Below are 25,505 nucleotides of genomic sequence, written 5' to 3' on the forward strand. Positions count from 1 at the left end.
CGCCTTCTAAACCCAATTACTTCCCAAAGGCTCCACCTCCAAATGCCATCGTGTTGGAACTTCAACATATGAATTTGGAGGGGACACAATTCAGTCCATAGCACCTCCTTTACCTGGCTAATTCCCATCTCTCAATTCAGTTCAGGCACCATTTCCTCAGGAATCCTTGACTAACCACCCCATATCTCCCCACCACCTCACTCTAAGAAGACAGAGGGTGTTTTACTGGAGTCTTGTACTTAACCTCTTTCACTGCACTTCTATTTTGTAATGTTCTGGGTTTTTTCCTTTTTCCCCTCCAATAAACTATGAGTTCCTTGAAGGTAAGGGCTTTGTCTCATTAAACTGCGTACTCCCCAACCCTAGCACAGTGCCTGACACATGGCAGGTAAGCAATGATAATGCTTTTAAACACAAATGTAAGAAAAAGCATACCCCTCCTTAGTTAAACAAAACCTAGAGCCTTCGAGGTTGACGTTGGAGCAAACCAATCAAGGTGCCCTGCCCTTACAGCGGAGTCGAGAGAAGGCCCTCCGGGACGTTGCCTAGTAACTATCTGGGAATGAAGGCAGGAAGGGCAGAAAACGGACGGCTTGGCGTCCAATCAGAGCCATGCATTTTGGGAGCCAATAGCAGCTTCGAGAGCCTCTTTCACAGATTGGACTACGCTTCCCGTTATGCCTCATGGCCTCGGGGAGGTGGCTGCCATAAAGCTGCTCGCTTGCACGACACTAGTCCCAGCTCAGCGCCTCTGCGCGCTGGGAGAGTATTACTACCCCCCGACGTACGCGAGAGTGAAGCTCCCGGCCGCGCTCCCTGCCCGCCTGGGCGCCCTCTCCCCCGGGAGCCCAGGTCCCCCAGTGGGTCGCGGCGGCAGCACCCTCAGGCCAGGCCGCGGGGGGAGGGGCAGCACGGGCCGCGAAAGTGGGGCCATGGAACGCAGGGAATCGGGGAAGGTAGGACTGGAAGGGCCCAGGGGCGGTCCACGCCCCTCCCGCGGATCCCCAACCGGGGCTCGGGCTAGGCGAAGCGCAGCGGGCGAGGGCTCGTAGCTGACCCAGCCTTGCAGAAAAGGGCTCGCCCCCCCGCCGACGCCCTGGGTTTGGCATCATCCTCCCTGCCCTGCTTGTCCCCGCCTTGCCCTCCGGACAGGGGCTGCCTGCTGTTGCCGGGGTGGGGGACCCACCCACTGTAGCGGGACCCACCCACTGTAGCGGGACCCACCCACTGTAGCGGTTCCAGGTTCCCCGCTACCACCGTAGTCGTTTGGTGGTAATGGTTTTGAGGAGGCCTAGCCTGTTCTAAGGCTTTGAGTCTGGAAGCCAAAGGGTAGGATCAGAGGAGGGGTAAAAGTCTAGCCCTGCCTACGTCCCCCTTTCCAAGACAGGGCTAGAAAGAAAAAGAGAAGGCACCAGCTTATTTCTTGCCCACTTCTGTTTCTGGGTTCTGCACTTTGCAGAAGCATCTGGCATTGCTTCGAAGCATATTCTGCAAATTTGCTTCAGACTGTGTACAAGAAGAGGTTTTGAGTTGGAAGATGAGATGGGGAAAGGAGTAGTTAAAAATGGTTGCGCAGGGTCGTTGGAGCTCTAGGCAACATCAGCAGAGACTCCTGTGCTTGTAGGCACATTAATGTGGAGGCAGTGGGAACCTCTTGGGATTAAGATCTTTCTGGATGTTTGTGGCAGCCGATTCTTTTTTGGTATGAGAGGTTAAACTGGGGATCCAGGGTCGCGAAAATGTTCTACCACTAAGCTGCCTCTCCAGCCCTTTCAGCTAATGCTTGTAGAGTATTTATGCTGTGGCATAAAAGGAATTCTCACAAAAACATTTTCATGTACTTATTGAGTCTCAAAAAAAAGGGTTGTCCATTTTATAAACATTTGTGCTTTGTGATTTGCCTTTAGCACAATGCTGGAAATATAAGAATAAAAAGGAATGGACCATGGCTCTTAAGGAGCTCTCCTGCAGTGCTCATTCACTTGGATACCATAAAGGTTGTCCCACATCTGGTGCCATAGTTTTTCCTGGGATGGCCTCTGATTTACAAAAGCAGTTGTTCTTGCTTAAGCATTTCTTGCATCCTCTCTTCCCTCCACAAGCTGCAGTGATGCATTTTCCAGACAAACAACCTACAGAATACCCAGGCCAAGACCATAAAGCTCAACAGGACCTACAGAAAGATTGACAGCAAACTATGTGTCAGCCTTATGTTAAGCACTGTGGGAATACAAAGAAGTAAATGAAATGGCCCCTACCTTTAGGTAATATCCCCACATTACGTTGAACCTGAATTTGGATGAGCAGGAGAAAAAGGTAGGGGGAAGATGGATTATAAGAAAAATAGGCAAAACAGGCATGATGGCACATGCCAGCACTTAAGAGGCTGAGGCAGGAGGATCACTTGAGCCCTGGAGTTTGCGATCAGCCTGGGCTGTGAGATCCCATTTTAGAAGGAAGGAAAAATTGGCATCAAGATTGGAATTGGGCTGGAGATTTAGTTCAGTGGCATTGCACCTGCCTCACAAGTGCAAAGATCCTGAGTTCAATCCCCGGTACCAAAAAAGCCCCCAAAAGATTGGAATTAATGAGTTTAGGTTGATTTTCTGTTCATTATCCTTTAACAGGAGAAGAGAGGATATGAACATTTTGGGAGCTGGGGAAAGAATTTGATGTCCTTTTTGGGTCTGATCTCTAACTGAAAACTCTGGGGACTGGATATTTCACCCTTGATTCTAATCTTGATGGTGGAGAGTCACCAAAAGGTGCTTACCCTTCCAAGGACATCTGTTTTCTACCCTGGGGAATGAGAATGTTTACCAGAAGTGAAATAAAATTATTGCAAAACCATCTGGCAGTGCAACATGTATTGTAGATGAGTAACAAAGTGAAGGCCTGAACAGAATGCAGATCTTTTTTTTTTTGGTACCAGGGATCAAACTCGGGACCTTGTGCTTGCAAGGCAGGCGCTGGAACCACTGAGCTAAATCCCCTGCAGTAGAATGCAGATATTTTTAACTCTGAGCAAGAAGGTGAGGATCCTCTTAAAGTGGTAGTGTGGTCTATTACTGGAATCTTCCTTAGGTGCTGTTTTGTGCTATTTATTAACTAAAAGAAGTCTTGGACATTACATTGCATATGGAATATTTTGCCTGTCATTGGTGGAATAATGGATAGATGTCAAATACTTTCCCCCATTATCCTGTTTTATTTTCTTTCCAGGTCTGATCACTATACAAAATTCTCACATTTATTTATATATTTGTAGACTTTATTCTGTGTAATATCCCCAGCTAGGACAGTAAATCAGCACCTGATCTTTAATAGGTTCACAGGAAGTATTTTTTGAGAGAATGGCTCATAAAATAGCACTGAAGCAATAAATTCAGGAATCCTTTTGATGCAAGGCATAGGGCACTATAGCATCTCCTGTGTCCTCCTGAGCAGCTATGTTCTTGGCCATATACAGAAGTCTCTATGTACAGACATTACTCATATAACAACCCACCTGTTTGACTATTCTGACCTGCAAGCCACCATTCAGGCTTATGTTGCAGAAATGTGAACAGCTGTGTGGCCTTGTGACTTCTTCTGCAGTATAGTCCTAATTTTTGCTGGGTGTCCTGTACAGTACAGTACTATAGTCTTATGTGCTCTTCTACATTACAGTATTACATGTAAAAGTTTCGCAAATAAAGCAAAGTCATCAGGTTGGAGTTTCCTTTGCCCATTTCTTTGTTCTGAATATTGCAATGAACATACTATATACAATTCCTCATTTAGTGACCAGTTCATTTAACAGCTTAGTCACAGGACCTCAACTCGGTTGTTAAAGGAGAAATATTTCTACTTCCTTATGTACATACTTACTGCTTCAACATCTCTGCATCCTAACCGTCTCTAGTCTTTCCTGTAAATGTGATCTCTCCTCCCTTCTCTTTTTTCCAGCCTTTGCACTGAGTTACATCCCCACCTCTTCTTTTCTTTTTCTTTCTTTCTTTTTTTAATTTTGAGACATTCTCACTTAAGTTGCTAGTTGTCCAGGCTGAGCTTGAACTTGTGTAGTCCTCCTGCCTCAGCCTCCCAGAGTCCTGTGATAATAGGCATGCGTCACCACACCCAGCATTTTTCTTTGAAATCAGTTCCGTATTGTACTTACATCATGCTTGTCTGTCACCACTTGATAGATTTGAGTCTGCCTAATTTTAATTTCTTTTTATCTCTTTGGATCAACATGCTACAAATGCATAGAAGTAAATAATAAAAGTATGTTGAATGAAAGCGAATTAAATGCCTATGAAATTCTTTCTGTGCAATGTGGTGGAGAGAGGGTGGTGCTGGAAAGGGTGTAAAATAAGGCAGTTGCCATTGGCTTCCCGAGTGCCCGGCACTAGAAAGGGAAATAAAGTCTTCCTAGCTGAGGAAGGAGCAGTGCTGGGGCTGGGTGGTTGGGAAATCCCTTGTGAAAGGTGGAATGTGCACAGGACTCGAGTAGTGGGAGGAAATGGGTAGTGAGGGATCTAATGCCGGGGTGTGGAGAAAGGAGAGACTCAAGGCGGGGTGATTTCAGAGCTGCCAATCTAGCTGGGGAGAGACTACAGGTACAACAGAGTAAGGTATGGGTTCAGACCAAGGGACTTCTGGGCTGCAGAGTGAGAGCTTTGCCCCATAGACAGTGGGAACCACTAACAGTTTCCAGAGATGCTCCCTTCACTCTGCGCAGATAAGTTCCTCTCATCAGGCAGATCTGTGGGTTTCTGTACACTGCATTCACCCAAAGCAGAAAGCTCTTGCTGTAATGTGGTTTAAGAGGGAAGCGGGTGTTAGAGTGATTACTGTTGCTGGGAAAACATCCTTCTCATCCAGATCTCCAGACTGTGTGTAGCAAGGTGACCTTCCTTGGCCTGTCTTCTCCCTGCCTGCTCACTCTGGTGGGAAGGTACTTGTGGGAGGCCTGTTGGCCCTGCCCACAAGTTTTTAGGCTGTCCCTCACACAGCAGGTCACCCTGTGGTCCTGGTGTACAGCAGTCACCCTGGGACCTGCCTTCCATAGAACCCCAGTAATTTAAAGCGTACATTTCTCAGTGTAGTGCCACAAAACACTGGGAGATTATCTAGCAAATGTTAATAGCAAGTCTGTTTCAGTGTTGAGAATATGGGTGACCTTAAAATACTTGTTTTATTCTCTTAAGTTTTCTGTAGTGAATGGGTATTAATGCCTAAGAAAAATAATCAAATTGGGCTGGGGATTTAGCTCAATGGCTCTGTACCTCCCTTGCAAGCACAGGGTCCTGAGTTCAATCCCCAGTACCAAAAAAAGAAAAGAAAAGAAAAAAAATAATGAGATTGCTTTTGAATTTATAGTAGAAATTGATTAAAAACATATAGTTTTTCTCAAGCATCTATTGAAATTAAAATAGGTGTTTCATCTATCTTAAATGGCACGCTGCCATTTCCCAAAATGTTACTTATTTTTTTTTTTTGTACCAGGAATCAAACTTAGGATATTGTGCTTGCCAGGCAGGCACAGTGCCTCTGAGCTAAATCTCTGGCTCAAAAATGTTATTTTTCTTTGAGGTAGGGAATTTAGTTTTTGTTGATAATTTTTTATTTATTTGACTAGGTGATACTTTTTTTGTGATCTACAATTAAAAAGAATAAACAGGGGGGCCAGGAATTTAGCTCAGTGGCACTGTGGCTGCCTCTCAAGTGCAAGGTCCTGAGTTTGATCCCCAGTACGGGGGGGTGGGGGTAGGGGGAATAAACAGAGGGCCGGGGATTTAGCTCAGTGGTGTTACGCCTGCCTGGCAAGCGCAAGGACCTGAGTTCAATCCCTGGCACACACACAAAAAAGAATGAACAGAGCTGGAGATAGTGGCACACACCTGTAATCCCAGCTCTCTGGAAGCCTAGGGGAGGAGGATGGCAAGTTTGAGCCCAGCCTGGGCAATTTAGGGAGACCCTGTCTCAGGGGGGCGCCTGAGGATGTATTGGGTTTCAATCCCCAATACATTTTTTAAAAAAATAAAAGTAAACAGAACAATGTTTTTTATTTGTTTTTTGGATTGTTTTATGACTCTCTTTCATGTCCTTAATATCCCTGTCTCTGAGACTATTAATGATCATTGCTGCTGCTTTTTTGGGTACCAGGGATTGAACCCAGGGCCGGCCTTCACATTAAACTATATCCCCAGCCTGCAAGCCCTTTTTTTTAAGACAGGGTCTCACTAAGTCACTGAGTTGCCCAGGCTGGACTTGAACTTGTGATCCTCCTGCCTCAGCTTCCCAGAGAGCTGGGATTATAGGCATCTGCCACCATGCTGGGCTAATAATTGCCTTTAAGTTTTCTTCTCCACGCCTCACCTCTATTCCTCAGCCCCCAGCCTCATCCCTTTTGGTCTTTCTGGTCCCTCATTAGAGCTCCTCTCGGGAGTCTGGTGGTCCAGTTTATCAGTGGAGGCCGGACAAGGCAGCTAGAAGCTCTGCAGCTCCCAGGGAAGAGCTTGTCACCTCAGAGGCTCTAGATAAGGGACTCTGGGGAGCCATTTGCACGGAACTAGCTTTGCCTCATTCCTTACTATGTCAGCCTGTCTGCCTTACCCCAAGGCCAGAGGTTTCCTGTGCTGACACATCCTGAGCCTTTGAGAATTTAGTCTATAAATTGGGTTGTTTCTCAGCCTTGCCCACTGTTGGCTGAGGATTTGATTTTCCTGAATCTGCTGTTACAGTTTTTTCATCTTTTCTAAATTCTGTTGCCATTCTCTCCTTATCTGACTTCTTTCTGTTTTTCTCCCCCCCCCCCCGCCCCCGCCCCGGTACTGGGAATGGTACCCAAGACCTCACACTGAGTTACAGCCCCAACCCTTTTTCTTTTGAGATGATCTCACTGTATTGCTAATTGCCCAAGCTGGACTTCAACCTGCCGTCCTCCTGCTGAGCCACTGGCTGAGAAGCATGAGTGGGGTGGGGCAGCAGTTTAAGGGCATGGAGGGAGAGGACTAGCTATTCTTGAGTTAGCCTCCTTCAACGCTTGGTTTTGTTGTCGTATAGGAGAAAGAGCTCATCCTTCCTTGCTTTACACCCAGGCAGTCAGACAGATGGGGTGGAGGGCATGCATGCAGGTTGGCAATCCCTCTACCCACCCAACCTGGGTCCTTCCCAGAGCTGGGGTGCTCAGTGGATGTGAACTCTCTGTGGAAGACAAATCTCAGGTGAAGGTGGTACTCAACAGGTGTCATTTTTCCTTGCAGGCTCCAGTGACGTTTGATGACATCACAGTGTACTTGCTCCAGGAGGAATGGCTGCTGCTGAGTCAGCAGCAGAAGGACCTCTGTGGCTCTGACAAGCTGGTGGCACCGCTGGGTATGGACTCCTGCATGCTCCCACCACACTCCATCCAGTTTGGTGTTCTCAGCCTTGTCTGGGTTAGAATATGTCAGAGAACTTTTCAGAACCCTAATAGTTTTCTAGGCATCTTTATGCGCCAGTCTTCCCAATCTCATACCTAACTTAATTGTATGCAAATTCACCCCTTTTTCCTTTAAAGTGACCAACGGTAGGGAAATGCAGCTGGCCAAGGATTGACCTTGTGGTCTGGCTCCTGGATGCCTTGGGAGATCCTGGATGCCCTGGGAGATCCCAGATGCCTAGTAGGAAATCTCCACCTGTGGACTGTGGAGGTTACAGGACCCCAGAGGGAGCAAGCAGTGGAGAAAGAGCCTCTGACTCCATGTAGAGGTCTAATCTCTCCCCCAGCTCTGATACTGGATGCCTTAGTACCTTTGGCCTTTTGAAGCCTCATTTCCTTCTTTTGAGGATTATCATAGAAATTTAATGATGTAAAATAGTTTAAATCTTTGTACAAATGTAGATACATTATCTTTGGGCTCTCTTATTCTTTCTTTCTTTTTTTTGGTACCAGGGATCAAACTCGGGTCCTTGCGCTTGTGCAGCCGGCAGTGAAACCACTGAGCTAAATCCCCACCCTAGGTCTCTCTTATTCTTGAATGCCCTTTTCCCTCTTCTGTGGTAGACTTTCTGTACTGAGGACAGAAGTAGTTGTATTTCAACATGTGTGCATTATCAAGGCCCTGGCTAAGAGTCCTGGTCTCCTGCAAGCCAATACAATGCAAGGCAAAGGAAAGAAAGACATGGAGACAAGACTTAAACAGAAAGCCAGGATGGGGGTGGGGGGTGGGACTTAGCTCAGCTCAGTGGCACTGCACCTGCCACACAAGCACAAGGTCCTGAGTTTGATCCCTAGTACCAGAAAAAAAAAAAGACCAGGGATGTAGTTCAGTGCCACCAGACCTGCCTGCCGAGAGCAAAGTTCTGAGTTCAATCCCCAGTACAAAAAAAAGTGGGGATCTGGGATTACCTGAGCTGATCTGGGCAGCAAAGACAAAAGGTACCCAAGACCTCCAGTATTTATTGATTACAAGCATGGGAAGAAATAGGGCAGGGTATATGTGAGGCATCTGGTGATAGCAGTCCTAACAGGCAAGGCTGTAAAAGGGAGGCAATGCATTCTTGCAGAAGAAACAAAGGGAGACCAAGAGCGTGTCCTGACTACCCATCAGATCAGTGAGGGAGGCCATAATTCAGGGAAAGGAATTTAGTTTAGTCACACTGTCCTCAGCTGCATGTTATCTCAATCAGGGCCCTGCAGCTTCACAGACCAGGACTTAGGTCTCTGCTACAGCCACTGGCTGGGGCGGGGGGGGGGGGGGGGGAGGCTGTGCTTGTCCAGCCCTGCCATCTGACATGCCCGTATGAGTCATATAGGCTTCAGTCAGACTCCTAGTATAATATAGCCTAATTATGAGGAAGCAAGAAGCCTGTGCCACTAACAACCTGCCAGTAAACTGGGCAGGGGTGTCAACGATGGTGTACATTCATGTTCTATGAATTCAGCATCTGTGACCCCCAAATCTGAAATGCCCCAAAGTCCAAAAAGATTGCACTAAGTTATTAAATTACCCAAGCTGAGGGCCGGGGATTTAGCTCAGCGGTTTAGCTGCCTGCTGCACAAGCGCAAGGACCTGAGTTCGATCCCCGGTACCAAAAAATAAAAAAATAAAAAAATAAAAAATAAATTACCCAAGCTGGGCTTGAACTGGTGATCTTTCTGCTCAGCCTTCCAGAAAACTGGGATTACCAGTGTGTGCCACCATGCCTGGCTCAAAGCCCAAAACCTTTGAGAGTCATCTGGACTCAAAAGTTTGGGATTTAGGAGCTTTTCTGATTAAAGATGCTAAACCAGTGAAGTGTTTACAAGTATAGTATTCCAAAATCTGGAAAACTCCAAAATCTGAGACTTCTGGTCCCAGGCTTTTTGGAGAAGTAATCAACCTGTGTTTGCTAATTGCATGTCTCCCATGCCTTTCTTACTCCGTGTAGAAGAATGAAGGCTTGACAGAGAAGCAGTCTCAGGTTTCTGGGTGAGGAGGGACATCTCTGGGTTACCTTTATGCCTGTGCTTGCTAAATAAGGTTTGAGAACCGAAGAAATCAGAAGTTGCAAAGTCACAGCGCATGGACCAGATTTAGCTGACAGACTGGAGTTCCGCTTTGTTTTGCTTAGGGTGTGTATGTCCTTCAAAATTCACAGGGAAGAAGCAAATCAGATGTAGAGCACTTATTTAACCTACCGTCTTTCACAATCATCACCTCATCTGAATATGCACATTTCCTTGAGTATCTCAGATTTTGGAATTTTACAGATTTTTTAATATTGCTTTCACTTTCATTGCATTTGGTTGTCTTCTTTAAAATATTTATGTAATGATCCCCGGCACCAAAAAAAAACCCACACACACAAAATATTTATGTAATGTCAGGTGCAGTGGCCTGTAATCTCACCTACTCAGGAGGATCGCAAGTTTGAGGTCAGCCTGGTCAACCTAGCAAAACTTTGTCTCAAAATAAAAATAACAAGGGCTAGCTCAGTGGTGGAACATGCCTGGATTTGTTTGATTCCCTAGTACTACAGAAAAATAAAATAAAGAAAGAAGGAAAGAAAGAAAGAAAGAAAGAAAGAAAGAAAGAAAGTAAGTAAGTTGCCAATATTTGGCCATTGGGAGCCTTCATATAAAAATATAGTTTTCTAGCTTCTCTTGACTAACAGGACAATGTGGCAGTGCTAAGCCTGTGTCCCTGGTACTGGCCTTCCAGAGCTGTGTAGCTGCTGTCCCCCTCCTGCAGGATCAAGTCCTCTAGGTTGCCACAGCCCCCACACCTGGCCTGGTTTCCTCAGCTGCCCATCAGCCCTGGGGTCATGAGCCTCTGTCTGGTTCCACAGCTTTGAGCTCTGCCGATGTCCCTCATTGCTTTCAACCAGCCCCTCAGCCTCCATTCCCTTGGGGTCTCACGGGTCCCTGAGTTTCCAAACCACTGGGCTATACCACCTAACTCCTGCTTTCCTACTCTGCCTGTGACCTCATGACATGGAGGGACATCCCAGCTGAGCCCACCTTAGCATGTGACCTGGGCCAGGCACTCAGTGCTTTTCTCTGTTTCCCCTTTCAGGAGCGACTGTGGCTGGCCCCAACTTGTTCGGGGAGTTTGGGCGAGGGTCCAAGCCATGGGTAGGCGACATCCACAGTCAAAGGAGTCTTCTGGGCCATCACTCTGGTAAGTGGTGAAGCAGGGGATGGGACACCAGGACTGCAGTGTCATCTTCCACCCTTCCTATTTCCAGACCTTGCACAGCAAATGCTGCTGTTCCCACCCTGGTCACCTCCCTGGGTACCGTACCTCTCCAACGTCGCTCCTTACCCCCTCGGCTCCCTTGCTTTGGTTTCTACCATAGAGTGTGTGTTTATTTATATTAAAAGTTCCAAGAAGGCATGACTGTCCCAATCTGCTGCCATGTTCCTGTGCCTAGAACAGTGCCCAGAACACAGTACTTGCACAGTAGATAATCACCAAATGAATATGGCGTGAAGGAATGAGTGAACAGCTAGTGGCTAAGCTTTAGGGATTTTCTTCCCCCTTGTGCAGCCTCTCAGGTTGGCTTTGCTGGAGCCAGGCCAGTGGCACTCTGTTAGTGAGATGACCAAGTAAACAGCCCCTCTGTGGGGAGAATTGGGAGAGGGTGACAACATCCTACAGGAGCCAAGTCATGAAGTTTGCTCTCCTGTGATTCTGCTTAAATGGACCATGGCGGCCCTGGCCTGCTGCTTTGTGGCTCCTTAAAGAATCAGAACCACGGGAGCCTCACTTGGCTTCTCCTTCCTAGTTGTTCATTTTGAACTTACCGACTCTGAGGACAGCTATGCTCTTGGGTTGGCTACAGTGTGGAAGGCTGGTCCATCAGCCCGGAGCAAGAATGATGGGTCCTTGTCCACTGGGCTTTTGAGCTTTGGTTGATGTGTGAGCAGTGGCTCCAGGGAACAAGAGTCATCTAAGCTGCATTCCACGTGAGGGTTGAAAGAGGAAATGTCTGCTTCAGTTTAAAGGAGAAAATCTTCATGAGCCCATAAAAGATTTTACCTCCTTGAAGGGTCATGGTGTAAGAGAGGAAGCTGAGTTTCTCTTGAGTGCTGGATGGGGATCAGCGGTAGAAGTACAATGAGTAGTTCCCTTTATCCACAGTGCTATTCTCCGAGGTTTCAGTTATTTGGGGAGAGAGGGAGAGAAAGAAAGGGTTTGATTCACATATTTATTACAGTATATCATTAAAAGTCTATTTTATTATTAGTTGTTTTGAGTCTCTTACTGTGCCCAGTTAGCAAGTTAAATTTTATCATGTGTATGTGTAGATAGGAAAAAAACCCCACAGTAATGTAGAGCTTGGCACACTCCATGATCCAGGCTCCTCTGGGGTGTTAGAATATGTGCTCTGCAGATGAAGGGAGACTACTTTACCCAGAGGTAGACTGCATCTTACAGGAAACTCTCTGAGAGCCGGGCACATGCCTATAATCCCAGAACTCTGGGAGGCTGAGGCAGGAGGATTACAAGTTCAAGCCCAGCCTGGGAAATTTAGTGACTTAGTGACACTATCTCAGAAAAAAAAAAAATTAACAAGCTGGAGGTGTAGCTCAGTATGAAGGCCTGGGTTCAGTCCACAGTACTGAAGGAAAGAAAGAGAAGAGAAAGGAGAAAAAAGAGAAAATTGTCTGGAACCACAGCCTGCCCAGAGTATAATGCTCTTGCTCCAGAGGTACTTAAGCAAAATTCGGATGCCCCTCAGTGGCGCCACCACAGGATCAAGTCCCTGCAGAGGAAGGAGTTATGTCATATGGCATGATGACCTTGTTCAACCCTGTGTTCTGTGACGCCAGTGTTCTTATCCATAAGTAAGTCCTAAACCCCTGAGGATGGTGTCACTGCCTTAGGTGGCATTGGTCAAAGTGGAAAGATCGCCTCAGGGCCAGGTCCTTTACATTTTGTTTGAAAGAGAGGATTCACTTAGAACCCATCTCTTTGATTTTCTTCTGGATCAGGCAGCATGGGCCTGGGGCTCTGGGGAACTGAAAGTAGAAAATTTAAGTCTGACATACTTCTGAGTCACTAGAAAAATGAGAGGCTGTGTCATCCTTGTTGGACTGAGTTTGTGGTTCCCACCTTCTGTATCCAATGGACCTCAGAGCCAATGGGAGTTGCAGTAGCTCTGTCCATGGGATTTCAAAGCAAATTACATTTGTCTCTTTCCTCTCAAGGAAAAAATCAGGTGGGATACATGAAAAAAATGGATGCAGAGAATCTGGCCCAGGACAGTGGACCATACCTGCCACCACTGAAGAAAGCCTGCCTTGTCCCCTCAAGTCCAGAGGGTGACACCATCGAGGGAGACTGGACAGGAAGAAGCAAGAAACCCCGTTCCATCCAGAAGTCGTGGTTTGTACAGTTTCCATGGTTGATCATGAACGAGGAGCAGACGGCTTTGTTTTGCTCTGCCTGCCGAGCATACCCATCTGTCAGGGACAAACGGTCAAGATTAATAGAAGGTTATACTGGACCATTCAAGGTGGAGACCCTCAAGTACCATGCCAAGAGCAAAGCTCACTTGTTCTGTGTCAATGCCTTGGCCGCCCGAGACCCCATCTGGGCAGCCCATTTCCGGAGCATCAGAGACGGGTCTGCAGGTGTCCTGGCTGGCACCGAGCACCTCTTCCCTGTAAATTACCCCATGTTCTACCCACCAGAGCCTTTGGGAGACTTTGATAAGATGACCAAACTCCTGCCAAGTTCGAGAGCTGAACTGGAGGACCCTGAGCGGAGCACAGCAATACCTGCATTGTATCTGGACTGCATTGCAGATTTAAGGCAAAAAGAAATCTCCGGTGACAGTCACAACTCCTCAAACATTAACATTTTAGGCGATAATACTATTGAATTCTGCAGGCAGGTAATACATTTATAATGGTTGCTGTGTCTTAAGAGAAGGAGTCCCACGAGAACAATGCATATTGTGTGGGGTGATGAAAAAGAGTAACTTAGGTATCATTTTAAGTGCTGCAGATAACTGCACTTTTACTATCATCTCCTTTTTGTAGATAAAAAATACGATCAGTGGGATGGAACATTCTAACTGCTGATAACAGGAAAGATAATCTTTATCCAGATTCCAGAACAGCTGCAGAACTTGAGAAATGGTCCTCAAACACAGAATGACCACCTAGTTCTTAAATTTCCAGTATTTTTTAAAAATTAGCTTGGAGGGGCCAGGGATTTAGCTCAGTGGTTCTGCCGCCTGCCTCACAATCGCAAGGTCCCGAGTTCAGTCCCCAATACCAAAAAAAAAAATTTAGCTTGGATATCATGTAGCACTTTTAAACACTGCAGAGTTCTTTCACACACGCTGTGTGATGTCACATGTCTAATGTTGCTGTGACGGGGTAGAACAGGTATTATTAAACTTACTGTTTTGGGAGAAAATTAAGACTTGCGTTACTTGAGGTGACATGTCCAGAGTCCATGAGCTGCTGTAAATGCTGGACTCTGCCCAGAGCCTTTGACCTCAGCCCAGAGCCCTTATCCTCTTCCCAGAGCCCATGACAGTCCAGTGCCCATGACCTCTGTCCAGAGCCCTTGACCATAGGCCTGGTGCTTTCCTTCCACTCACCTTAAGTTTATTTTGTAACTAGATAATTTTCAGGAAAGTTGGTCTCTAAGGAAATGGTGTTAATTGGAATCTTTGAGTAGCTAGAACCTTCCCCATTCTCCACTGCTGCACTCAAATAGGGTTTTCCTCTAAAGCACTGTTAATGCTCCCTTCCAGAATCTGAAGAGAGCAGCTCACATGTTCCTCATAGCTAACATCAGAAGGAACCTGGCTCAGGGGCTGGGGATTTAGCTCAGTGGTTCCGGCGCCTGCCTCGCAAGCACAAGTTCCCAAGTTCGATCCCTGGCACCAAAAAAAAAAACAAAGAAGGAACCTGGCTCAAATTAGTAAGCTTGAATTCTCCCAGAATCCAGAAAGACAACAAAGCTCTTTTCTCTTGCTCTTGTTCCTGCTGTTTTTTAGTCTAAGAAGCTAACAAACAGGTCTAACCTTTGTAATCAAATTCCTTTAGCAGTGAGGCAGATGTCAACCTGTGTTGAGGTCAAGGGATTATGAGCAGCCTTAGTTCTTTGTCACTACTATTCTTATGTCCCATTGGGGAATCCTGGCAGGTGCTCCCAGAGGTAGGTGGTCACCTCTGCAGTCACAGATAGATGAGTAGAGGACACTGCCATTAGGACTCAGGGACTCTACTGAGACGCCTGTCCTAACCAAGTGTTTCTGATTCCTCCCAGGAGAGGCTAGGCTCTGACTGGGGCCCATTTGGTTTTACCTGATAATTCTGGGCCTCCACAGTTTGATTCTTTGCCTTTCAGTGGAGAAATTAATTCCTCATTGAACATCGAGGCCTCTCTGTAAGCTTCCAGGACACAGGGGTCTTCAGCAGCCACCAGAAGTGTCATGTGACACCGGAAGTGAGTGTCTGCTCTCTGTTGCAGGGCCCTGCAGAGGAGGGGCTACTAGAGGTACCCGTGGTGCTTGAGAAGCTTCCGGCCATGTTTGAGGATGTGGCAGTGTATTTCACGCGGGAGGAGTGGGGCCTGCTGGACAAGCAGCAGAAGGAGCTGTACCGAAACGTGATGCAGATGAACTATGAGCTGTTGGCATCCCTGGGTAAAGCTCCCATCTGTGCCACTATAACCTGACCATCTGACCCAGGGACCCCAGAGGGCATTGTGGCTTGTAGTTCTCTTTCCATTTCTGCCCTCTGAGGGGAGGAACTCTCCCTGCCTTGGGATTCTCTACTTTAGCACCTCTTTATGTATCTGCTTGTCTATCCATAAGTCCATCCTCTAGCAGACATTTATTGGGCACCCAACCAAGTGCCAAATGAACACGCACCAGCCAAGGTTGCCGCTTTCAAAGTAGTTTCAGGGTTGTGGGAGAGGCACACATTTGAATAAGAGGCCATCAGAGGGCTGGGGATGTAGCTCAGTGGTTCTGATGCCTGCCTGCCTCACAAGCGCTAGGTCCCGAGTTCAGGATCCCGAGTTCGATCCCGCGTACAAAAAAAAAAAGCCATCAGAGATACAGTCTCTGTAGGAGAGCAGCAGAGCTGAGCATGGTGGTGCACGCTTATAATCCTAGCACTCTGGGAGGCTGAAGGAGGAGGATCACAGGTGACAAACAGGAAGAGTACCTGTGGCTGCTGGGGTCAGGCCTTGTAAATCTGCTGGGCAGCAGAAAGAGGGATCAGGAGGCTTTCTAGAGAGGCAAAACCAGTAGACACAGCAAGAAGGGAACAACCTAAGCAAGGGCTGGAGGCAAAGGGCCTCTCACTGGGCTCCACACTCCATCTGCAGGCAGCTCTTCCATCTTGCCAGGTGCCAGCATGGGTTGGCAGCCTTCGGCCTTGGAGTCACTAAAGTTTGGACCTTGGAGAACTAGTTAGGAGCACAGTAGTGACACTTACAGTCCCCTCTCCTGCATGTTTCTTGTTCTTTCACCCTCCTGGCAGACACCCAGCATCTTACGCAGTATCGAGGTGAAAAGACAGCCTGTCTTCTCCTCTCCTCTCCCTGCCCTCCCCTCTCCTCCTCCTTTCCTCTCCTCTCTCCTTGAGCTTGTGTTTCCTTCCACGTTTTACTAACATATATCACAGCAGACTCTTTCAGGGCAGGCTGCTGTGTGTGACTTGGGAATCACAGCAGCAACCTGCACCATGACTTCTGCAGAATGACAAAAAATGAGGCTATTTATGACATCAGTGATGTCATGTCCCTTCGTTACCCTGCAGCTAAGGTCTAAACGTTCTTGCCCGATAGACTTTATCATTGTTCCTAGTTTTTTAGTTCTACCACTGAGGTACATCCCCAGCCCAGTTGTTCATAATTCTTTTTTTTTTTTTTGGTACTGGGCATCGAACTTGGGTCCTAGTGCTTGCGCAGCAGGCAGCGAAACCACTGAGCTAAATCCCCGGCCCCTAGTTGTTCGTAATTCTTAAGTGGCTCCCAAGTGAGAGTTGACTCCAGTAGTCATTAATTTTGTGGTGACAGAGGTTTTGTATTTGCACTGGGCCCTGGGGACTTAAACACAATGTACCTTCAAAAGGCATTGGACAGTTGATGAGCACGGAATTCTAGGTTGGAACCAGTCTTCCTCAGCTTTTGGAAGCATTGTTCTGTCAAGGTTTACTGGTGCTGTTAAGAAGTTTAATGACTTCTCATTCCTGAGTCTTTGAACATGACCTATTTGTTCTACTCTGAAAGCTTTCAAGTCTCTCCCAGTGTTCTGAAATGACCCATTCAGAATGCATTCACATGGTTGCTACTTATTTTTTGTTCTGCATATCTGGGGGTTCCCTTGCACAAGGAAACATTTTCCAGTTTGAGGAAATGTTCTTTATAATAAACATGATTTCTTCCTGTTTGCCTTTTTTCTTTTTTTCCCCAACAACTGTGTTAGCTGTTGGACTTCCTGGTCTGAGCCTCGGCTTTTTTATTTCTTTGTGGGGTTTTTCCCCCTATTTTCTGTTTCTGTCTGTTTTGTGCTATTTTCTTAGTGAGTTCCTCAATTTCTTTTCTAGAAATTCTATTTTATTTTCTATTTGGTGTTTTCATTTCTAGGCACTTTATATTCCATGAATAGAGTTCCATGTTGATGTTCCATTCCTTCACGACTTTTTCCCTACAAATATTTCCTATTCTCATTGTTGGGAAGCTAGGTTTTGTTCTGCAGGATTTCTAGTTTTTGGTGCTTTTCGCTGCTTGTCTCAGTGTAGGGGACCTCACCAGGAGTAAATTATTAAACTGTGGACAAAAGCGCACAGGCTTTATGAAGAGTAAATGGTTAAACCATGGGGCAAAAACACACAGGCTATGTGAGAATTGAATGGTTAAACAAAAAAAAGTTTAGGTTAGTAAAGCATATTGTGTCTGGCATTGTCCTTCCCTTTCCTCAAGAAAAACTGCCCAGCCTTGAGACAGCTGTGTGCCCAAACTGCTTTGTGCATGGCTGGGACACTGTAGAGGACCAGCCACAACTGGATGTCTCCTTAGGGAGCCCGCCAAAGTTGCTGTCCACTGATGTTGCCAGGGCGGGGGGTGGCGGGTGGGGTGGTTCCCATCTGAGGCAAGAAAATCCTTCTGTCTCCAGCTTGGAAGGGATAAGCTGAGCAGGTTTCTTGGCACCAAGCAGTGCACCCCTCGATCTACGGACCTTACCCATCTGTTTTCAGCACCACGTTCTCCTTCCCCTTTCTGTGTCCTGGAGTCTGGAGCCCTTCTTGGTGTGCTTCTCTGTGAACTCAGCCTCTGTTCTCCTGGGTAAGATGGTCTAAGAGAGCACAGGGCCTCCACACAGACTTTGGTCCTGTCCCCTGCCTACCTGGCACCTTCCCCACCCCACGGCCTCCTGCTTCTGAGTCTTTCTGGATTCTGTCTTGCAAAGCAGCCTGCTTCCCCTGATTACCTCCTCTGTGGGTGTTTGGTGTCAGCTCTGTTGGTTTTTCTCTCTTTTGTCTCCTTTCCCTCTTCCAATAATGTGTTAATGATCCTACTCCAGTTTCTCTTTAGCTTATGGTTCCTTTTATCGTTATTCCTCTGCTGTCATTTCAGAGACAACTGAAGGATATAAATTCAATCTATCCCATTTTAATAACAATATTTTTATTACTGGTAGATATAGAGATACACACAAATATCTACATAGTAAATACAAATATATGCAAGTGACCCAAAAGATGGTGGAAAATAATCCCCCCCATCCATCAGTTCCTCTTCAGAAGCACCCACAGTTACCCCTGGCTTGTATTTCCAAAGAAACACACATATAGACAGAATTGTGTAAGTAGATGGTAATGGATTTCACTATAAATAAAGGAAATCATTTCTCTGTGCATCCCTGAATAATCTTCCTATTTGAGGGACAGATCTCCTTTAGGTGGATTTCAGGGTCCATCGAAGGTGGTAGGTGTTTTCTGGCCCCATTCAAGCACCCTGTGAAGTTGGCCACCTGCACAAAGGCCAGTGAGCTGTGCTGGAGACGTGTGCCCCAGACAGGCGTGAGGGCGACCTTTACTTCTTGTGTGGTTTTGCTTTTCATGTCTGCCTTCCCTCTTCTGTTTTATCCTGTGTTTCTGGATGCATTTTGCTGGTTCCTGCTCCCGGGCTGCCCTCGGAGCTGCAGAAGTAATCTATCCTGGCTAAGGGGCACGCCCTCCCCAGCCCCCCTCTCTGCCATGCTGGACAGGAATGCTCTCTCAGCCTGCCCGGGCCAACTAGGCTTTCCGAGGATAGGGACCAGGTCTAGCTTGAGATGGGCTGTTCACCCTGAAGTTCTTTAGCAGTGATAATAGTATGACTCTTCACTCCTGCAACAGGGCCTACTGCTGCCAAGCCAGACTTGATCTCAAAACTGGAGCGGAGAGCTGCACCCTGGATCAAGGATCCAAACAGTCTGAAGTCGGGGAAGGGTCATCCACCAGGTGAGTCTTTAGCTACTGAGTTCTGAAGGCACATGCTGGCCCCATACAGCTACACCAAGTCACATGATGTTGGGTCAACCATGCTTACCAGATTGTGCACCAGGCCCTGCACTGGGGTAAACAAAGATGAGTAAGAAATAAACCCTGCCAACAGAGTGTAGAATCATCTGGGAAACTGGGATAGCACAGAAAAAATGAGATCCTTTGATAAGTGTAAGTGCTGAAGAGGGGTGTGGCAGGGCTGATAGGAGAAGGAGGTAGGTGGGGGCACTGGATGCCAGGAACTAGCGTCAGCCTGTGTACCCTTGTCCTGGGCATATGGGGACAGCACTATGGGTCTGGAAAAAGTGGCTGTTTTCCACATCTCAGTCAATAACTGCCTGGCTGGATGGCTACCAAGGGTTACTTCTATACCTCCCTGCTTTCTAAGGCACATCAGAAGACTTGGGGATGTTTAACCTCATTTCTGTGGAGTCTCACAACAGGACTAAAGCCATCTGTTCAATAAATATCTCTGCTTAAGGGTGGTTAATTGAGCTTATTAACATTTGGTGTCACATGATCCGAGAGTAGCTGGGTGCACAGAGCGAGGAGGTCACAGAGAACCCACAAGGACAGCCACCACTGGGGCCATCTGGGGGACAGATTGGCTGCCATAGGTAATGACGAGGAAGGGTTTAAGGAGGAGCCACAAGTGATCTCTAAAGAAGCATGATGTTCAGTTCCTCTGCTTTTTACAAGGGGCACTTATTGGATGAGGGTAACTTCACTGGTGGAAACTTGTGGAGCTTGGGGCAGCAAAACTAAGCATGATTAAATTTTCTCCAAAGGGAGAAAGAAGATGGTGAGAGTAAGAGAGGCAGACACTCAGGCCCTTGCTACAGAATCTGTATCACTTCCAGCTCCTCCTGTGGAAATGAGAGCCTCCTACTGCCCTTCCAGTTCATGTGCAGGAAAAGTCAGCATGCCTAGGAAAAGTCGGAGGACTTACAGACCCCGTTCCATTCAGAGGTCATGGTTTGGGCAGTTCCCATGGTTAGTAGTTGACCCTACTGAGACCAAGCTCTTCTGTTCAGCCTGCAAAGAGAGACCCATGCTCCATGACAAATCATCTCGGTTAGTCCAAGGCTACACTGGGCCCTTTAAGGTGGAAACTTTAAAGTACCATGAAGTCAGCAAGGCTCACAAGCTCTGCATCAACACTGTGGAGGTCAAAGACAGCAGTCCTCAGGCCACCCTGGTCCCAGAGATCTCCAGCGACCTCATGGCCAACATGGAACACTTCTTCAATGCTGCCTACTCCATTGCGTACCACTCTCGGCCCCTGAATGACTTTGAGAAGATGCTGCAGCTCCTCCAAAGCACTGGGACCATGATATTAGGGAAGTACAGAAACCGTACTGCGTGCACACAGTTCATCAAATACATCTCAGAGACCCTGAAGAAGGAGATCCTTGGGGATATCCGCAGGTCCCCATGTGTGAGCGTGTTGCTGGACAGCTGCAGGGACTCCTCCAACCAGGCCTGCATGGGGATTTACATCCGCTACCTTAAGGAGCTGGAGGTGAAAGAGTCTTACATCACCCTGGCCCCACTCCATAGTGAGACAGTGGATGGGTACTTTGAGACCATCATTGCAGCCCTGGACGAGCTGGACATCCCTTTCCGGAAGCCTGGCTGGGTGGTGGGCCTGGGCACCAATGGCTACACCATGCTGAGCTGCAAAGGCGGCCTTGTGGAGAAGCTCCAGGAGATCATCCCGCAGCTGCTGCCTGTCTATTGCGTGGCCCACCAGCTGCACCTGGCCGTGGTGGACGCTTGCGGGAGAATCGATCTGATGAAGAAGTGTGACCGGCACATCCGGACCGTCTTCAAGTTTTACCAATCCTCCAACAAGAGGCTGAGCGAGCTGCAGGACAGTGCAGCGCCCCTGGAGCAGGAAATTGTCCGGCTGAAGGACCTGAATGCTGTCCGCTGGGTAGCCAGCAAGAGGCGTACACTGAACACACTCCTCATGAGCTGGCCTGCGCTGGTGCGGCACCTCCAAACTGTGGCGGAAGCAGGGGGCCAGGTCGGGCATAGGGCCCAGGGCCTGCTGAAGCTGATGAAGGGCTTACATTTCATCAAGTTCTGCCACTTCCTCTTGGACTTCCTGAGCATCTACAGGCCCCTGGCTGAGGTGTGCCAGAAGGAGATGGTGCTGATCACAGAGGTGAACTCTGAGCTGGGGCGTGCCTATGTCGCTCTGGAGACCCTCCGCCACCAGGCAGGACCCAAAGAGGAGGAGTTCAATGCCAGTTTCCAGGATGGGCAGCTGCATGGTGTCTTTCTGGACAGGGTGGAGATGGCAGAGCAGCGGTTCCAGGTGGACAGGGAGAGGATGATCCTGACTGGGCTGGAGTACCTTCAGCAGAGGTTTGATGTAGACCGGCCGGTGCAGCTCAAGAACATGGAGGTGTTTGACACCATGGCCTGGCCGGGTGGGGTGGAGCTGGTCCACTTTGGGAATGATGACATTCTCAGCCTTGCCAGGCATTTTGAGCTCTCCTTACCCATAGGGTACAGTGAGGAGGCACTGCTGGAGGAGTGGCTGGGCCTGAAAGTGGCTGCCCAGAACCTCCCATTCTCCATGCTGTGTAAAAATGCCCTGGCCCAGCACTGCCGCTTCCCCTTGCTCAGCAAGCTCATGGCCGTGGTGGTCTGCATGCCCATCTCCACCTCCTGCTGTGAGCGTGGGTTCAAGGCCATGAACCGCATCAGGACTGACGAGAGGACCAAGCTCTCCAATGAGGTGCTCAACATGCTCATGATGACAGCGGTGAACGGAGTAGCAGTCACAGAGTATGACCCACAGCCTGCCATCCAGCACTGGTACCTGACCTCCTCAGGCCGGCGCTTCAACCACGTGTACGCCTGTGCCCAGGAGCCCGCCCACTCCCACACAGGTAGGTACATGGGCAGGTCCCGACCCAGATATGGGAGGCAGGGCAAGAGCTGATCTGCCCATCCTGGGCTGAGCCAGAAGTCCAAACCCCAGGATCTCAGAACTTCTGCCCAGGCACTTGCCAGGCCACAGCTACTGTAGGTGGCCCAGCTAGAGACCAGGTGCTCAGCTTGGGGCAGAAGGCGTAACGCAAAGAGCATCCTGTTCTGCAGCCACCTGCCTGGCTCCAGGTCTCTTTCTGCCACCCGACTAGCTGTGTGCCTGGATCTCAGAACTGACCCAGGCTCCCAGGAAGCTGAGTGGCTCTGCAGCTGCAGTTGGGAGGACCCCTACCTGTGAGACCAAGGGAGCCAAGAGGGCCTTGGGCAACTTCACCCCAATTCATGGGTTGAGGGAGCTGCTTCAGTGTCGAGCACTGTAGGATGCAGGAGGCAGAAGTGCCAGGTGTGTCCTCCAGCAAGCTGTCCTTTCTGAGGGACGGCAGGACAGGTACCTGTGAGGAAGCCAGCGGAGACACCAGCAGGTGGTGTGTGATGACAGTCTCCTCCTGGGCCCCAGGCACTGTGGGAGCCTTAGCAGATCCCAGGCCTTACCCACCAGCCACCCACTGGAAAGCCGTACCTTCCCTGGGTGTGACAATCAAAAGTGCCCCCAGACGTGGCATTTGTGCACTGCTTGGGGAAACAGACACAGCAGAGCTGGGACAGGTAAGGGCCGCAGACACAGAACTGGCCCTTTCCCCTGCCTCATTGTCTTCCCACAGCCCTGGGGTGAGGTTGGGTGCAGAAAGGTGCTGTCATTTGCCCAGTGTAACCATCATGGTCTCATCCCACGCAGGTGCTGGGCCCAGGAAGAAGGGGCTGGGAACACGGAAGTGGCCGATCACGCCCTCCGGGGAGCCCTGGAGGCTCTGAAGGATGCTCGTGGAGCCCCGAGACTCCTGTACTGCGCCAGCCCGGGGGCCCCGAGCCATCTTGAGGGAGGAGGGCTTGAAGAAGGCCTGGGGGACCCACGTGGCCCTGCCACCTGACCAGCTCATGGGGACAGACTGCATACTCTGGGCTGTCCTGGTGGGGTCACCCCTGAGTTCTAGAAAGTGGCCTCCAAGGGACACCAGGCATTGCCCCAGGCCTCAGTGCAAGGTATGCCCAGAGGGTCTCCTGTCCATTTTTAAGGTCCTCCAGAAAGAGTCCCGGCCCATCACTTGCCGGCGGCAGATGATGTCCCTGAATTGGGAGAGACCATCGGGGCTGGGAGCCGAAAGGAGCATCCCAGGCCTCCAAGTCCCTGGCAGGGCAGCAAGTCTTCATTAGGGTGGTAGCCTGGCTTCAAGAGACCCCAGGAGTCAGCCTTCAGGGCCACTGGCAGCTCCCGGACAGAATCAGCAGGATCTGGATCAGGTGGGAAACACATGTCAGAGAGTTCTGCTCCTCCTCTGGGTGTACCCTAGGATGAAAGAGGAGAACCCTTCCCCAGAGCACCTGAGAAGGGCGGTCTTGCCTGGTGCCCTTCCTGGTGCTCTCCTTGGGTGTGTTTTCCTGAGGAATATGTGGGTCAAGCTCAGAATTGATCCAGCCAGGCTCTGCTGCAGGCAGTGGCTTGCCTGTGATTAGTCCCTCGTGCTTATCTGTGCCTCAGTTTCCCTCTCTACGCCATGGCAGCTGAGAATCCAAGTGCCTGCTTGCCCTCCGTGTGCCCCAGCATAGTGGCAACAGCCTCGCACTCCTTGAGAGAGGGCCATCTCTACCCTGTGGTCTCCCCATCCCTGTCCTTAGCGTGAAGTTTGCTACAGAGTCCTCTTGTGGGCAGAGGTGCTGTCCAAATGGGCCATCAGCAGGACAGGGGTGTCCCCTCCTCTGCAGGCTGCCCTGGGGACTCTGCTTGGAATTTCCAGCACTGCTTGGTGAATATGCCCTGCACAGTCCTGTTCCCGGACTGGACTCAGAGATGAGGGTTTCTAACAAGCTGCCCCAGAACTTTGTGGGGGTCCTCCACTTAGGACACCTCCATCACTAGCAGGTCCCTGGTCCCCTTCCCATTGTCCCTTCCTACCTGGAGAGAGCTCTCTCCTCCCAGGGCGGTGTGGTCTTGGCAGACTCCAGGCTGCTGAGCTGGATAGGAAGCTGGTGTCCGGGTTCTGCTTCCCTAGCCGGTTGGGAAGTTAGGGATGTCTGTGCAAAGGGCTTCTTGCTCCTGCCTCATGCTCATTTAGTCAGACAAGGACCCTGTGTGCTGCCCCTCTGCAGGGGACCCTGCTCTGTGATGCTGGCACCCAGGCATCTCCCCATCCTGCAGACTCCCTGGTTCCCAACATCTGCACTCACCTTAGCACTTCACATTGCTGTCTTTCTCCTCTCTGCCTCCACCCTATGGAGGTGTCTCCTCTCCAGCTCTGGAGGTGTCTCCTCTCCACCTCTGGAGGTGGACCTCAGAGTTCCCCAGGGAGGAAGCACTTTCCCTTTGGGCAGAGTCCTGGCCCTCATCTTCACCCAGGTACTCATCCTGGCACCTGTCCCCCCATTCCCTTATGACTGATGCCCACTGGGGCTGACATTCCACATAATCAGCAATGTACCAGATGCTTTGATTTCAGTAGCCACAGAGACTTGGGGGTGAGGGAGCCCTGCCTTGTCCAGGCCAGACACCTCTGAGGGCGACCAACTTCAGACCTGTGCTCTCTGTCCTGCAAAGTGGAGTCCCTAGGGTGCTATCTATAGATCAGCACAGGGTGGAGGTCACCAGTTTCCTCACACAGGTGTCTGCATGGCCAAGAGCACCAAGGATGACTGGTCATGGATGTCCTTACTTCCCTTGGTTTCGACGATGTGCACATGTTTAGAATAACCATGTTCGATTCTTAATCTTTTGCTATCTGAATAAAGCAGAGTTTATTTCCACACATGAATCTCCCCTGAAAGTCCTTAAGAACCAGGAGCTGGGAGACGCTGCTCAAGGCCAGCTGAATTGGCAGGAGAAGCAGCCTCCTGTGAAGTGTGGCGTGTGGGCTGTGTCTCTGCCTTTCTTTCTTTTTTTTTGGTACTGGGGATCGAACTCAGGACCTTGCTCTTTTGAGAAAAGTGGCGGAACCTCTGAGATAAATGCCTGGCCCCTACCCCTGCCTTTCTTTTCCAAGCCTGTGTGACATCCAGTGTGCAGCTTCCAGGCATTTCCTAGAGATGCCCAGTCCCTGGTGCTGGGGACACTGAGGCAGGCCCTCCTCCTTGTGAGTCTTCCCGTGGGTCAGCATGACCCTGTAGTCCCAGAGCCTTTCCTGCACCAGCAGCCCTGACAGCTCTCGAGGGCCTGGGGCCGAAGCACCTGCCACACTTGGCACCCAAACAGCCACTTACCTGTGCACCTGGGAATGGACGCCTGGAGACCCCTTCCCTTTGAACCTTTTGTCATCGTCAGTAAAGGTACTAGGGACCCTTCTGGGGATGCTTCTGCCATTGCAACTGTAGAAGGGCTCTCAGGGTTGCAAGATCTACAGGGGCAAGCATGGATGAGGGAAGCTGGCAGGGTTTTTCATGGTCCTGGTCCATGTGGCATCGGAGAGACTGTGCTATTGCAATGTACACCTCTCACTTCCCATGTCCCTTGCCATCTGAGGGCAAGACCTCTGTCACA

General features: G+C 49.2%; 1 protein-coding gene across 5 annotated transcripts; it reads left to right on the forward strand.

Moving 5' to 3' along the window:
* Positions 1–706: 706 nt before the first annotated feature.
* Znf862 (zinc finger protein 862) lies at positions 707–24,777 on the forward strand. Of its 5 annotated transcripts, none has more exons than XM_087207621.1 (8): positions 708–956; positions 7,251–7,362; positions 10,527–10,631; positions 12,665–13,353; positions 14,949–15,123; positions 18,830–18,934; positions 19,765–21,879; positions 22,716–24,777. In XM_087207621.1, the coding sequence occupies exons 1-8, from the start codon at positions 933–935 to the stop codon at positions 22,790–22,792; spliced, it is 3,402 nt and encodes a 1,133-aa protein (XP_087063747.1). In that variant the 5' UTR covers positions 708–932; the 3' UTR covers positions 22,793–24,777. The 5 variants fall into 5 exon arrangements, with proteins under 5 accessions (XP_087063749.1, XP_087063750.1, XP_087063747.1 ...); XM_087207622.1 differs by having other exon boundaries at positions 19,837–21,879; XM_021240850.2 differs by having other exon boundaries at positions 20,011–21,879.
* The last annotated feature ends 728 nt before the right edge of the window (positions 24,778–25,505 follow it).

This window comes from Heterocephalus glaber, unplaced genomic scaffold, assembly GCF_053883595.1.
Source record: "Heterocephalus glaber isolate CG9 unplaced genomic scaffold, H.glaber_assembly_v1.0 deba00000818, whole genome shotgun sequence".
Taxonomy (NCBI): Eukaryota; Metazoa; Chordata; class Mammalia; order Rodentia; family Bathyergidae; genus Heterocephalus; species Heterocephalus glaber.